General features: G+C 33.4%; 1 protein-coding gene across 2 annotated transcripts in view; it reads right to left on the bottom strand.

Moving 5' to 3' along the window:
* Nucleotides 1-6290: 6290 nt before the first annotated feature.
* LOC142323071 (uncharacterized) overlaps nucleotides 6291-15268 on the bottom strand; it is a 118473-nt gene continuing 109495 nt past the window's right edge. The window contains exon 2 of one of the 2 annotated variants that reach the window (XM_075362225.1): nucleotides 6291-8347. In XM_075362225.1, the coding sequence (XP_075218340.1) occupies nucleotides 6954-8347 (1394 nt within the window). In that variant the 3' untranslated portion in view covers nucleotides 6291-6953. The remainder of the gene's footprint in view (nucleotides 8348-15268) is intronic. The other variant, XR_012756014.1, reaches the window with a different exon arrangement.

Raw genomic sequence — 15268 nt, forward strand, 5'->3', positions numbered from 1 at the left:
TTGTTTTATAGAAATTGAAACCTTGCACCATTACGATCCATTGTTTTAACAAAAGTTTTTTGAATAAACCTGGCTTAATGTGTAATGACGGAAGATAAACTTTTTTCTGGTTTTACTAAGAACATTTTTCTCTCCTACAGTCAGTATCTCTCTCTTTGGCCACTGCTCTTCTATGTAATGGTTTTTCCTATCCCTGCTGTCCCACTCGCACAAAAAGCAACAGTACTTAGTATATCCAAGTTGCAGTCCCGGTAAAAGCACTATTACTTTCAGATCTTCACAAATATGCCGTAAATATTTTCATACTGAATCCTGATCAAGTCGCATAACAAGTCTCATATTTTCATAAGACTCCTTCGTGTGAACAGCGTATGCTAATGTTATTGACGGGTATTTATTTCCAACGTGAAGTACAACAGCTTTCAAACTAAGCTTTGACGAGTCGATAAAAAGTCGCCGTTCATCAGGATGGTGAATTTGTCCCAAAGCTTCCAGTAAAGAGTCCACATCATTACAATGTACTAAGTTCTCGTGCTGAAAGAAGAAATGATCAAATCCTGACTGTCTGTCATGGAAAGCACTTATTTTCACGAAAAGCACGGAAAACTTATTTGTTTGGTTGAAAAAGATGCCATCCTTTCAGTTTTGATGCCAGTATTTCTGCTTGATTTTTTTGATAAATTTAGATCACGAACCATATCATTTAATTCTGACTGATTAACTAAATGGGGTTCGGCGCCGGAGGGCGTGGAGGCGGACAGGTTCTTGGCTGAGTGCCTAGGGGGTTCCCCGTACGTGTGGGGGTCGCCTGGGTGCGATGGGGCCGGGGGCACTCTGCTCGTGCGTCTGGTGGTGGCCACTGGTAGGTAATGTGACTATTTGAGTTTTCTGACTTGACTGCTGTGCGGGTGTGTAATGCGTGGGTGTTGTGGATGTTAGAAGCTTTGTCCTGTTTTCTGTAGGGTTCTTGTGTGATGTTGTCGGTATTTGTATTTGACGTGGTTTATGTGTTGCTTCCAGCGGTGTTGTTTGTGTGGTGTGTGACATTTGTTGGTTTGTTATGACTGTGTGTGTGTGTGTGTGTGGGCGATTCCCCCTTCTTCTGATGAAATGTTTTTATAAGCAGTCCCAGGAAGGGAGAAGCCAGGGGTGGAGGTTTATTCGGTAGTGAGCAGGAACACATACGCATTTAATAACATCTTGCGGAACCTGTTAGCGAGCCCGACATTGGTTAGGCGCCCGTAAATGGGGTTCCTCCACCTCTTTAAAAAAAAAAAAAAAATTAAATGGGGTTCAGTATATCTATTTTCTAAAATGTTTGGATCTCTTCCTACATCGCCTGATAAGTCAGCACAAGATTCGACTTTTTCATCTTCATCTAAGTTCCATATTTCTGGTGGTACTGGAATTGGAATTTATGCGGCACTGGACGCATGGCAGAGGGAATATCAGGGTATTTAACAGTACGTCTAGTTTTAGCTGTTAACCCAGATATTTTAATTACACAAAAATTACAGTGTGTGGTGTGATCAGTTCTCTCCAAACCATCGGAATTGCAAACGGTATGTGACGAGATTCGCTTAGCCAACCGGTCAACAATGTTGCACAAGAAGCACAGAAAATATAAGGACCTAAGATTTGTCCTGATCACCTAATTTACATTCAAAATGCAGTTCATACAACATTTTTATCAGTGCAGTTATATTTCTTTTCTGAGACTTCAACGTTATCTCACCACAAATGTAGCAGAGATTGTTTGGATGGTTAATGCAACTGCGAAGTATTATTAATACATTACAATAACTAATATTGTTTAAAAATAAACATCTTATAAACACACTAATTTAATAAACATTAAATGTTGTCCACACTCACGTTACTGGACAACGTATACCCGCAAATACGAAAGCCAGCTACTAAACTGCAAGTTACACACACGAGAACTCGCACTAGAATGAGAATTAAAAATATTTCTCTAGTCTGTACGATAGTATATAAGTAAATATAATAATGACAGAAATAAAAGTGGATGATATGTTTATAGTAAGATGAACATTTATTATAGTAGAATGAACATTCTTGTTCATTTTAATTATCGTGTAAATAATAAACACGATGACTAATGTCTAACAAACCAATGTGACAACAATTAAGGGACTATAATAAATAAACAAAAGCTGTTTAGTTCATAAATATATAATAAAATACGTTCACAAAATGCTATGCTCTGGAGTTCATGCATGATACTACCTAAAAATAAGAATGGTAGTTAAAAAAAAATTAAGCCCGATAGAAGAATTTAGATTTTTTCATATTTGAAATCAGCATGAAAATTACTATAAGAATCAGTTATTCACTCTCATTTAACAAAATCATTGTTGATCAGTGTAATTAAGAACAGTTAGACAATTAATCACGGTTATGACTAATTATTAACTTGTTTTATTCAATTTAAACAGCTGTTCAACAATATATCATTTGTTTTTAATCTTTTTACCAGCTATTTTGTAATGAATAAAAATTGTGGTTTTTTTCTGAAATCGAAATTTTTATTTGAAAGCCGCCATTTTGTTTCTTAACATCCTAGAAGGTTGAAATTTTCACAGAACATTTTTAGAACTTTCCTTATAAGGTTTTTTTTCAATAGAATCGGCCGGAGAACGGGCGAGCGATATTAAATCAAATCTAGGCGAAGATAATGGAAAATATTACATGATAGACAGTTTAGTATGAAATATTTTTATGTGTTTTATACAGTGAAAAATAGAAAAAGGTTAAACAAAATAGTCATAAAAGAGTCTTCTTCTTTATTAATCTACTTTAGTTTTTTCGCTTTTTGAAAACCAAATTTTAATTATTAAATGAGATCGTATAAGTCGGTAGAAAAATGATCATAGAGTTAACACCGGCTTAATTTTTAAAAATTCATTATGGAGTTATTAATCTTTAAACTCATCAGCAAAGAACTAGTCTCAGTATATTTAGGTTAAAGTTGGTGCTGCGTTTCCACATCGCTGTTTTATTTTTCAAGTACAAGAGCGTCATCTTTTTACGTTGACTACCGGGTAATATACGAAAGAGTTAAGATAGGAATTATACGCAATATCTTTACCGGTAGATACATTAATTACAACTTCTTTCTCTTTTTTTCGTTTTACTTTTCTTTTATCCATAATAGTGAGACTCGTTAAATGACCACCTATAGAGTAATTATTTTAACTATACGTAGGCCATGTACCATTTACATGCGGTGGCTGCTCTGTGTCGTTGAAATACTTGCAATTTATGTATACTGTTTTTAAATAATTAAATCTGTTTATATAAATAGCTATACAAAAATATATATTCTCTTTTTTTGTAATAAATCATAAATTATTGTCTTATTTAACAAAATAGTTACAAATTTTTGACATATGCCGTCCATGAAATATATACTTTAGCAAATATATATATATATATATATATATATATATATATATATATATATATATTTATATACAAAGAATAAATATAAGCGAAATATATTTATACAAAATATATCGTAAATATTATGCATTATATTTAAACCTAATAATAAAATGTAATAATTTATATTAACGTTACAGTCTTTAAATAAATATTTACAAAAAAAAAATACAATTTTTTTTTACTGTATTTATCACTCGGCCAAGTAGCCAGCTGTCGTAACATACCGATCTATCATTAAATTTTTTAAATAAATACGCAGTAAAACTGTTGCTTTTGCATTACACATTATTCATCGAGAGTTAAGAGATGTAAACACTTTCTCTCAGCTAATACAATAGTTATTAAAGTAACGCCAAAAGGCCGATTCGATATTTAAGCTGGGGAGATGAGACTTATGCGATAAATTAATCAGGATATTTGACGATCGGTAACAGATAATTTAACAGACGTAATTTTTATTAAAACGAAGGAGATTACAGTTTACATTAAGTCGGTAGCATTTGGTTTACGTTAGTTTGGCTAATGTAAAACTATAGATTATCCACAATATACTTCTGGTAAAATTACCTCGACTTTTCTTTATAGACACTTAAGTTTTTTACTTAACGGATAGAGATATGATATTTTAAAGCAAATTTAAACCGTGATTTTTCTGGAAGGAAACATTTTCCTGCGATAATTATTATACGTGGAAATTGTAATATCATCTGTTACAAGATGTATTATTAAAACTATTAAAAACAGATAACATTATGATAGAAAAACGGTCGGTAAGGAAAGTCTTTTCGTATTTAATAATAAAGAATTTCGTAGAAACGGTTTATAAAACGAATACTGCGGATGCAAAAATTATTCACACTTAATAAAACCGTTTTAAAGACATTTAATATGATAATAAAATTAAGTTACTTGCTTAATCGTTATGTAAAGGCTGATGTATTGTATTAGAACGAACTCGAACGAATGTTTGTCTATACCGGTGGATTTTATTTAAATGTTAATCGAGAACGGTTTCAAGATGTCATTTTTCATGTTCGTTCAACTAGTATTGTAATGGTTTTAAGGTAATTTTAGAAATTACTAAATCGCAAATAAATTATAAACCGTCTGATTTTTAAATAATTTATAAATAATGATTAAAAGACTTTTAATATTCTATTGAAAATATTATTGAAAAAATGTCTTTACTGCATCACAGTATTTACACTTTGTAGCGTATTAATTATTAAACGTACGAAGATGTGCTAGTACTATGCGACTGGAAATCTCTACAAATTTAAAATTCTTCGGCCTTACGAAGTAAGCTTGGCGAATATTATTCATAGGGTCTGACAAGATATCCGTATTAACTAATAAGTAAACGGTCTACCACTTCGACGTCCTAAAGAATTAACATCTGAATTATTTCACTTGATTTCTATATCTGTCGATAAATATTAATTCGTTTATTATACACCGCCTACGTTTTCTATCCTTAAAATGTTTTTAAAATTATTAACAAAAACATATTTGGGTATTATTTTAAAGATATTATTTTTGAGGTAATTTTATAAAAGTTAAATTTTTTTTAATTTACTAGATAAATAACGTATTTAAAAAAAAGAGAAAAAACTTATTGCGTGAACCATCGACAACGGTAAACTGATACGTCACATACATATTTTTGCATTTACATTTATGTTTACATCTCTTTCCAACTCTCAATAAATAAGATTTATAAAATCGTATTTATCTGTCCACGTACTTATAAAATATATTTAACTCAACAGAAATATGCTTGACAGACTAGTTCATAATATCAGATACTTAAAAAAATGTTCATAATGCTTTTAAGTCTAATATTATTTGAATAAATATACAAAGTTTCTTTTATAAGTATCGAGTTATTAATTGATGGCTATATATTACCCTAGATATATTATATTTCCATATCAATATATACAGAAATTGTTATAAAATGTTTTATTATTATTATTATTTCTCTAATATTAGATATTCAAATTTGTCCGTATCTTCATAAGATTTATTTAGTTCTACGTAATATTTTCTAGATAACACAGACTGATCTTAGTTCGTATAATACAGTACATGTCGATTATTTATCTACATTTACAAAAAAAATTCATGCGTTTAATACGTGTGCGCTTACAAATCAAGTGCAACTGTTTTAAAAATGGACAAACAGAACCGTTCTAGTCGGCCGTCCAGTAATATACTACGTCAACCTAATATCGAATTATTCATTTTATAATATAATTTTTACAGTTGTTACGACTAAATTTGTTATAAAAGATAAAATTTGGAATGAAATTATTTTATAAATAAACTGTATAAATAATATTGCAGTTGAGCTAAATCTTCGATCTACGATATTAAATTTATAATACCCAAATTTTAAGTTAAATTTAAATTTAATTAAACGTCGACTTAAAAGATCGTTATAGAAGTCCTTGTTAATATAAATTTAAACTCTATTTTTTGATAATTAAATATATAATATTCCATTCGTATGAATATTATATTCTTGCTCGCTAATACGACCGTCCATACAGATAAATTTATGAGGAATTTTATTAGATAGATTTCTTAGTATGATTATATTAAAAGACATCAAAATAAAAAAATCAATTCAAACATTTTACGAAATTAATAAATACATTTAATTACTGTTAACGGTTTAATAATTAAATAATCTTACTAAATAATAACAAAATGTCGAAGTTTAACCGTATCAAAAATTTTAAATCGGCAGAACAGATTTCACGTAAGTTACGAGTTAAAAAAAATCTATTCAGGATAAATTGTTTAAATATCTGCAAGAATATCACGGAAAATTATAAAAAGAGCGAAATTGTCCGCTAGGTAATATTAAAAACGTTTATACTTAGCTTAATCAAATATCACCCGATTGTATTTTTCTTAAACGCATCAGGTATTGCCTACCAAGAAAGCGAGCCAGATCTAATAAAGATCGACGATTCTAACTTTGCTCATAAGTACATACTTGATCGAATTCGTCCACGCGTTTAGATTATGTTAAGACGGCAGGGATACCGGTATCTGACGGTTAAATTAGTATACACCACGGTATAGCGCTGTTGTTTTACTTATATTTTGTACGTAAAAATGGCTACTATCTTTATACGACGTGAAAGGGACGCGTGCCTCAATATCTACCAGACGTTTAATCGATTAACTAATTACTCTAGAGTTTCAGTTACAAACCTTTTGTTAAATATATAAAATGAAAATCAGAATTTAATTTACAAAATTTCAACTACGAATGAACATTTTTTGTCGTAATAGAATTTATCTTATATTGTTATTCTTTCAACGATGATTAATATAGTTGTTTTATAATAGATCATCGGTTTAAATAAACGGGCAGTAGAGTAAATAAATAAATAATAATAATAATAATAATAATTTCTTATCTGTAATTTTATATATTAGTATAAATCTATGCACTTAGTATACCTATGTACTTAGTACGGGTGTATGGCAGCGATGCCTACTCTACCAGAAGAAACCGAACTGTTAGTTCGATGAAGGAGTTCGTGGCCGTGGTTATGATATTCGGCATAACTATGTCGATATCTTGGAGGGTTATCTTGGTGGAGACGAGCGGCAGTTTCCCTATCGAGACCCGGATAACGTTCGTGTTCGTCCAGTTCTTGATAGCGATCGGCCATTTCAGCAGGGGGCGTCTGACCGTGTTCTTGATAAGATCTACGTTTGAATTCCTTGGCCAGCTCGTTTGAATTCCAGCGTCTTTCATCTTCTACCGATTCGTACAGCGTCCTTTTCTTTTCTGAGTTTTCAAAAGGTCCTCTTGTCGGCGGAGAGTATCCGGTGGGAGAAGGGTATCGTTGATGTCTCGGAACGGGTCTCGGCATCCTAGTAGGACTTCGATAACGTTCGAGGGGAATATTTTCTTCGCTTTCTCTTGAAATTCTACCCGGAGATTGCCATTCTTCAGAGGAATTTCTGGGAGTCGGACGAGGTCGCGGACTAGATCTTCCTTCTCTGTGCGAAATCCTTTGTTCAAGAGACGGACTAGGGCTGGCATATCTTCGGTGTACATTTCTGTCCTGAACTTCTTGAACGGCGTAAGCCTGATTTTCCGTGCTTCTTCTCGAAGGACTAGTGTGCCCTTTTCTTCTCGGATCCTCTACTCTTCTGTCCGTGTAACCTGAACGCGCCTGCTGCTGCTGCTGCTGCTGCTGCTGCTGCTGACGAATGTGAAAATCATCAGCCTCTATGTTATCTCGCGATCGAGTTTTTCGGTACATCGATTCACGCCTTATCACCGGCGTCTGATCTCTATCTTCGGTAAATCTGTAGTCTTCATCTTCCGCTTGATAATATCTGCCTCGTGCCGGACGGCTTTCTAAATCTTCTTCTGAATCTCTGCTTCTGGACCAACTTCGTGTCGGCCTCGATCTTTGCATTAAAACAGGCACTACCGAAGGCGATATCGGAAGTTCGATCGGATTGCTCTGACGCCTGCGTTCGGCGTTTATCAGCTGAGCCCTCTCCTGTTTTTCTTGTTCTTCGAGGCGTTCGCGTTCGAGAGAAAGAAATTTTTCTTTTGCGTCATTAAATCTCTCTCTAGGGGTAAGATCTGAACCTATCGGCGTCTTTCCTTCTTCGGTAAGCGAAGGCGACCGTTGCCTTTCTTCAGCGTTTTTTCGTCTCCTCTGCCTGGAACCGGGAGACGGTGGATTAAACTGATGGTTCTCCGGAGGCGCCGATGTAGCTTGTTCCGCTCTCCGAGCCCGCGGCAACGATAGTTCACCTTCTACGGTTCTCCAGCTAGCTCTGCTCGGTTGTACCAGGAAAAGCGAGTCTTTCGAAGAATCTGCATTCCACTCTTCATCTGAAACAATAACATCAGTTCTTTAATCTTGTTACTGTATTGATAAAACTTATAAATTAGAAGCTTACGATTATTCTATAAAGAAATTAAATAATTTGTACGTCTATAAGGTATCTTACAATGAATGTCACGAACAAAAAAAATATTTGACTAGCGACTTCAAATTAGCTTTCCGCTTTGTTTCTTTTGACTATCGACAGATATATTTATAAACAAATATTCACACGCATGTTTACACCGCGGTTCTTGGCAAGACAGTAAATATCTGATCTACCCGGTTCAGAGGCAGTCTCTCCGTAGGAACATCGTCCCTTTCTTCTTCCCATCCGTTTCTTTATTTTTTACTCCTTCTTTCTTGGATGAGCGTCTAGGCAATCACTCAGTTGCTGGCACGGTCGTCTCGGTGACATGGTTCTTTAGTAGGGGGGCGAGGCGTTTCTAGTTTGGGAATTTAAAGGATGGTAAAAGTTTGCGGCTAACCCATCTGATCCGTCTAGTGGTGAACTCGTCATCGCAAATCAGGTGATTTTGAAGTCGAGAGTTCTAAGTTTCAAATCGTAGTAAAGGTTGTATACGGACTTGACTACTAGATCGTGGATACCGGTGTTCTTTGGCGGTCGGGTTACGATTAACCACACATCTTACAGTGGTTCCAGAGGCTAAACAGAAAAATAAAAAAAACCTTTATGCCTATCAGTGTATAGCTTACTCTCAAAAGGAGTTCCAGGATCCATCCTTGAATCTTTCTTAAAAACAATATAACGTTAGACGATTTTGTTACAGAAGTAACGGAATACCGAGACGGCTAATATTCTTTCTAAAAGTTAAATCGATATAATAGTTGGTATAATTAAATCGATATTCGCAATTATCTTAAGGTAGAGTATATATGGAAATCCCGTATTGGTTTTCATGTTTAATTTTGGAGAAAATATCAAACGGTTATTTAAGGATTTTTTCCAGCGAGGGATAAAATGAGCTAAATAAAGAGCTGCCAGAATCAAGATCAAATATACTTTCAAACCGGGCATTGATTTTTAAATCTTACTGTGATCGTTAAATTATTGTAGGCCATTCTTTGTTTATTAAAACGGCTATCTGGCAACGCAACTTAAGATTATTTAACTTTCGGATCGTCTTATTGTTTTATAATTATCCACAGCACGTGGATTTTGAAATTAGCGCTGCGCAGCTCCTTTGCGTGGATATTTACTGTTTGGATTATAATTGCGAGTAAATTTCAGTCTGACTGATGACATTGAAAGAATTCAACATGTAGGTTTACAAATATTCACGATTTATCAAAAATATAGAATTATGAGAGATTTTTTCTTAAATATGTTATTTCTCCTCGCTCCTTGTGTTGTAGTAAAATATTTTATAATTTATAAATTTGAAGTAAGACTAAAGAATTATATCTTGTTATTACGTCTGATGTATCGCCGTTTATCCTTGTTCCTGATATTTTTCTTTACAAGTCCGTATAAAGTGTAATTAATTTAAATTACCTATTTTAAAATAAATATTACGTAGTAGATTGCGTGAGAAAAAGTGAATTGAACTATAGCTCGCGTTTGTCGTGTTAGGAATTTTGTTAAAGTAAATTTTTATTTTGATTCATCTGATTGTTGTCATCAGAAGTTGCGACAAGCTGTCACGCAAATTTTTATGTAACAATCGCTACAGAAACTGAAAGTTTTTTTTTTAAAAAAAGCTCTAGCATCCTTGACCGAGATTTACGTAAGAACAGACTTCTTTTGCGAATTATTTCATCAGTTTGATTAGGAAATGTTTGCAAGTTTATTACTAATTCGCTTCTTTAAAAGATCCGATTAAAATTTCTTATCTGTTTGTATTTGAAATCTATATTTTATTCGTTAAAATTGTGCGCATAATTAAATAAAAGTTATCGCGTCGCTGTATATATTTTGTTTTGATGTTAATTAATATGCATAATATTAGAAATTCATTTCTACATTGCCCATATACTCTTTTCCCATCCCCGATGAAACTTAAAACAGATCGTAATTTTAAAATAGAATAACCTGTTTTCTAAAATTTGTCCTCTTACTTAACGCATCTAGAAAGAACCGGTTTTTTATTTCTTGTCATTTATTTTTGTACGAGAGAATTTGAGATATAAGTAACTATACTATTTACATCTCTGCGGAGATGCACAAGGTTAGGAGGATTGATCGAAAGGATTACAGACTGTTGGGCCGTCATTTGTATATGGTGTACCGAAGTATCTTCGAAAGTATGACCTGTTACGCGGCGTCCGTTTGGGCGCATAGGTTGGAAAGAAATCTAGCACTAATTCAAAATTTAAGAAGTGCCCAGCGCAGAGCCTTAATTGTATGCGCTGGTATTTTTAAAACAATTCCTCCTACGAGGTTACCACTGCATTGGGAAAGGCTTTCCTAATCGATTTAGTGGTGAAAGTTCGGGCGGCTATTTGGAAATTCCAAAGAGGCAGGGAGGCCGAGGTATTTGGGATGCGGTTTCGAGCCGAGCCTGTACCGGAGCGAAACGGTGATCTCAATGCACCGGTTCTAAATTTCGAACAGTTACCCATCTTCCGCCTGCGGAGGAGGCTTTACAGCCTCGCGATGGAAGCATGGCAGCAAGAATGGCACGCCACGACTAAGGGAAGATCCTTGTATAAGCTTATACAGGATTTGTGGAGATGGTATGTCTCTCCTTCGTTTTTCAAAATTTGCATGGTTGGAGAGCACTCGGGAGCCCGAGTGCTCTCCAACCATGCAAATTAAACCAATATTTGTTTCGGTTTCGCCTGGCTGCTGATGAGATGTGCGTCTGCGGGGAGGTCCAGACGAACGAACACATAATGTTCGATTGCCCAGCTCTTGGGTGGGGGGGGGGGGGTGATAGAACTCAGGCTACCCTGGAACTTAGAGATCAAAGGGAAGATTGGCCATTCACAAGCGGCGAGTCAATGTGGCGAGAGCCCCATTATCGGACCGTGTGGGAGTTCCTTGATGCGGTTGCTTTGTTCAACCGGCATCAGTAGTTTACCTATGGGAAAAGACTCCTACCGCGCTGCTGTAGAAAGCTAACCATGAGATATGACTGGCTACCAGTCAAATTAAGGCTCCAAGCACTTTAATGGTGGACCGGTACTTGCTGGTATTCAGCGGCCTAGGCGTGGCAGCAAATTGATGTCTTTGACAAAATAAATTAATTATTGATACTCATATATGTTTTAGTAGTTGACGGAGTGCGCTTACTCATTGTTGCTTACAATATCTTTGAGTTTATGTAACTGTCATCGTAAAGACAAGTCCATCAGCTTTTTCTTTGTATAAAATTTAGATTTTTATAGAACTATCAATAAAATTGATCGCCTCATTATTTCTTGTAGGGGAATAATCTACGAATATTATATCGCGAACGAATTTACCTTAAAGTCTTCTTATCGTATATTCTTCTGATTATGGACATTTATGTTTAATGGATAGTTACAGCAGTATTTATAAGTGTTATTTTTGTTGAGAGGAAGACGGAAAAAGAAATCCCAACTCAGTTTTTACAAATTCCCTAGTTCAACATCTATCTAATCGATTTGTATCTTACCCGTTAAGTCTAAAACTAAATAAGTTTGCTTCATAATAGCGGTGAAACATCGGAAGGTGATGTCGATTTGGATATTATCGTACCAACAATTTTCCTTTATAATTTTGATTTGGATATTATTGGGCCGAGTAATATTATTTCATTCAAAATAGTTATTTAAAAATTCATAGATTGGCTTTTTTCGTTTTGATAAGCCAAGCAAGAAAATACGGTAGTAGTATTATTAAACGCTTCAGATATGATCCGGGTAACTGTTGTCAGAGATATAGGTATACATCTTTATTTAGCTTCTCTCGTTTGTGTAATTACAGGGACATAAGGCGTTGATTTATTAATTCATTTTAAGTCGTGTAAATTTAAAACAAACTGCTGTAATAAAATAGAAATATATGGCAAATTTAAATAATATAATTAAAAACAATATAGTACCGTAACAATTGAAAAAAAAAACAAAATTCAAAAATATAAATATTTTGAACATTGACATAAGATGAGTAAATAAAAATTCTTAAAAATAAAAGTAAAGTATTAGACCCGAGATAAAAAGATAATAAAAATATACTATGTTCAAATTAAGAGCTTTACCAGAAATTAAAAAAAAATTGTATACCCGATACAAAAAAAAGATAGTTACGTTTGTTTGGATATTTACAAAGAACGAATTAAAATTGACGAACCAAGAAAATTTCCTAAAACGTAAGAACGAACCTAATCGGTTTAAAAAAGAAGAACTTAAATAATTTTACATAAAGGAATAGAAAATGTACGATAGAAAAATGTTAGAAACAAAATATAAAATCTACAGAATGTTCAGAAAAAGAGGCAACCTAAAACAGAACAAAAACGAACTCTAAGCAATTGAATGGCAAAATACCAGCAAAACATCAAAAGAAAAAAAATAGTTATTGCAAAGTGACGTTGTTTTAACGTTGTCCATAGAGAACAAAAATACATGAATTGTTTAGATACAAAAAAAAATCCGAAGTGTACTCTTAAAAAACCATAATGCGGTTTAAATTAATAATTAAATAAATACAAAGTTTATAACCCGTGTTCGTATGTAAAAAATTAGAAAGAAAAAATTTACTTGGCTGAACTCCTAGCCAAAAGTAAATCCATTACAATATTTTACAATCTCCGCAAGATCATGCGATAAAATCTTGTACGGGTGTACGGGAACATGTTAACACAAGATACTTCTGTATTTTATTTAAATATTTCATTTTTTTACGAATTAATTCACCACATAAGCTCAAAGCTTGTGCGTGGGAATACGAAAACCGAATTGTTGTAGCGTAGAGAAAAATGCCGTGCCTGACCAGGATTCGAACCCGGAATCTTCGGATGAAAAGTCATAACAGTACCGCTCCGCCACGAACATCTGCGATTTCCGATTGTTAATTAACGAGCTATGCGACTGTACGCGACTCGTAAAAATAAAGAGTCCCGTATGATCAGGCCTAGCACTGTAGGTGGACAAGAGGTATATCGGGTATTAAAAACGTGTTTATCTTGAGTCTATAATTTCTCTTTTACAATAAGGCTGACTTTATGGCGTACCAAAACACGATTGGAACCCGCAGTATTAAAACTAAACACATAGTCTTGAAATTATCCGAATGGCATAGATGACTTTATTAATTCGTTTTTTGGAAACCTCTTCTGTGATAATATTAGTTACCCAAAGCAATCTACAAGTAGTTAAGCCTTTCGTACCGAATTAGCACGCAGCAAATCGGTTTCTAATTTTAAATCTTGTATTAAAAATTATAATTTGATTAATCGGGATAGTTATATTTAGTAAAACAGCCACAAGATTTTACAAGAAACATTAACGTAAAACCGTACCTTAATATTTCAACAATACTTATATAAATCTTTTGTAAGAAACCGCAATTGAAGGTTTAAAAACTGAGTATTAATTTTTTAGGTCGGTTATTCGATCCGACTAAAATATTTTGCGGTCGTCATGCGGCTTCGTACCTGAATTTATTCTTAAAAGTGTATTAACTGTTGTTTCTTTATCGTGTTTCAATCTTTATACGTTAATTTATCTTCAACTATTGCATTTTTTCAAATATTTTCTACCTTACGATAATAGGAACGTTTGCATATTCTCTAAATTTTGATCTAGGATGGATAATTCAATCTGTTAGTCTTAGTTTCATACTTTGCCTCGATTTACTAGTCGAAAGCAAAGCTTTATATACAAATAAATTTCATTCGATTCTTTTTAACTAGGGCCTTCTAAAATGTAATTTACGTCCAGACCAAACGTAACAAAACTAGATCGATATCGAATGACTAACTGATTTATTTACAATTTGTATTTTAATTACGAAATATATAAAAACCGTATGTACAGTAGGAAAGACAGTTATTTGAAAGGTCGTTAACGTGCTGTTGCGTCGGTATGGCGGACCGAGTAGCGACTACGCCACTAAAACAACCGGTCAGAAGATAATTTGCGCTAGATTTCATTCGGATTCAACACGGTCAACAGTGACCGCATATGATTATTAGCGATAATAATACAAATAACTTTGTAAATATTTTTACCAGAAAAAACAAACGTAATTTAACATTATTATTATTATTTTTTTTATTCTGCGTATTTGAATAATATAATTTTTACACGAGTGTGCGTGTGTGTGTTTTTACTTTATAAGGTTTGTACAGATTCCGTTATCGGCTGAAATAGGGATCCGTTATTTCTTACAGCCGTGTAATTATAGCGCTGACCAAAGTTACCGGGCTGGTTTTATATTCGCTTGTATAGGATAAATGTTAAAAATTATCTGTGATATAAGACAAGTTAAAGTACAGAATTATGCAACCTGTTTGCAAATTTCATCCTCAGAATTTTCCGCGGAAAATTAAGAAATCTGTAGTGAATTATTAAAAAAAGTCGTATAGAAGATACCCGATGTAATGTTCGGAAACTAAGATTCCAGATAATGACGTAGATAATTAAAAATATACAATGTAGTAAATAATTTTTTTATTTAAAATTAATAAACAAATATAAAGGAATGGAAAGTACCGTCGAATAAATCAAACGATTGATGTACCGGTCCAAAAATAGTAGAATTTATGATCGAAAAACTTTTTTTTCTGAAAATCGGATACTGAAAGTCGGATTAGTATTTTTATAATAAATGATAATATTATTAGATAGATTGTAATAATCTAAAAAAAGTAAAAATAACATGAGAGCGGTTCAAAATTCCAGGGACTGAAATAAAAATGTTAACGTTCCGTTGATGATTTTATTCTGGCTAAAACTAGGAATTAGTTGAAAGAAGTAATTAAAAAAATATAGTTTCA

Source organism: Lycorma delicatula, chromosome 4 (genome assembly GCF_047948215.1).
Source record: "Lycorma delicatula isolate Av1 chromosome 4, ASM4794821v1, whole genome shotgun sequence".
NCBI classification, from domain to species: domain Eukaryota; kingdom Metazoa; phylum Arthropoda; class Insecta; order Hemiptera; family Fulgoridae; genus Lycorma; species Lycorma delicatula.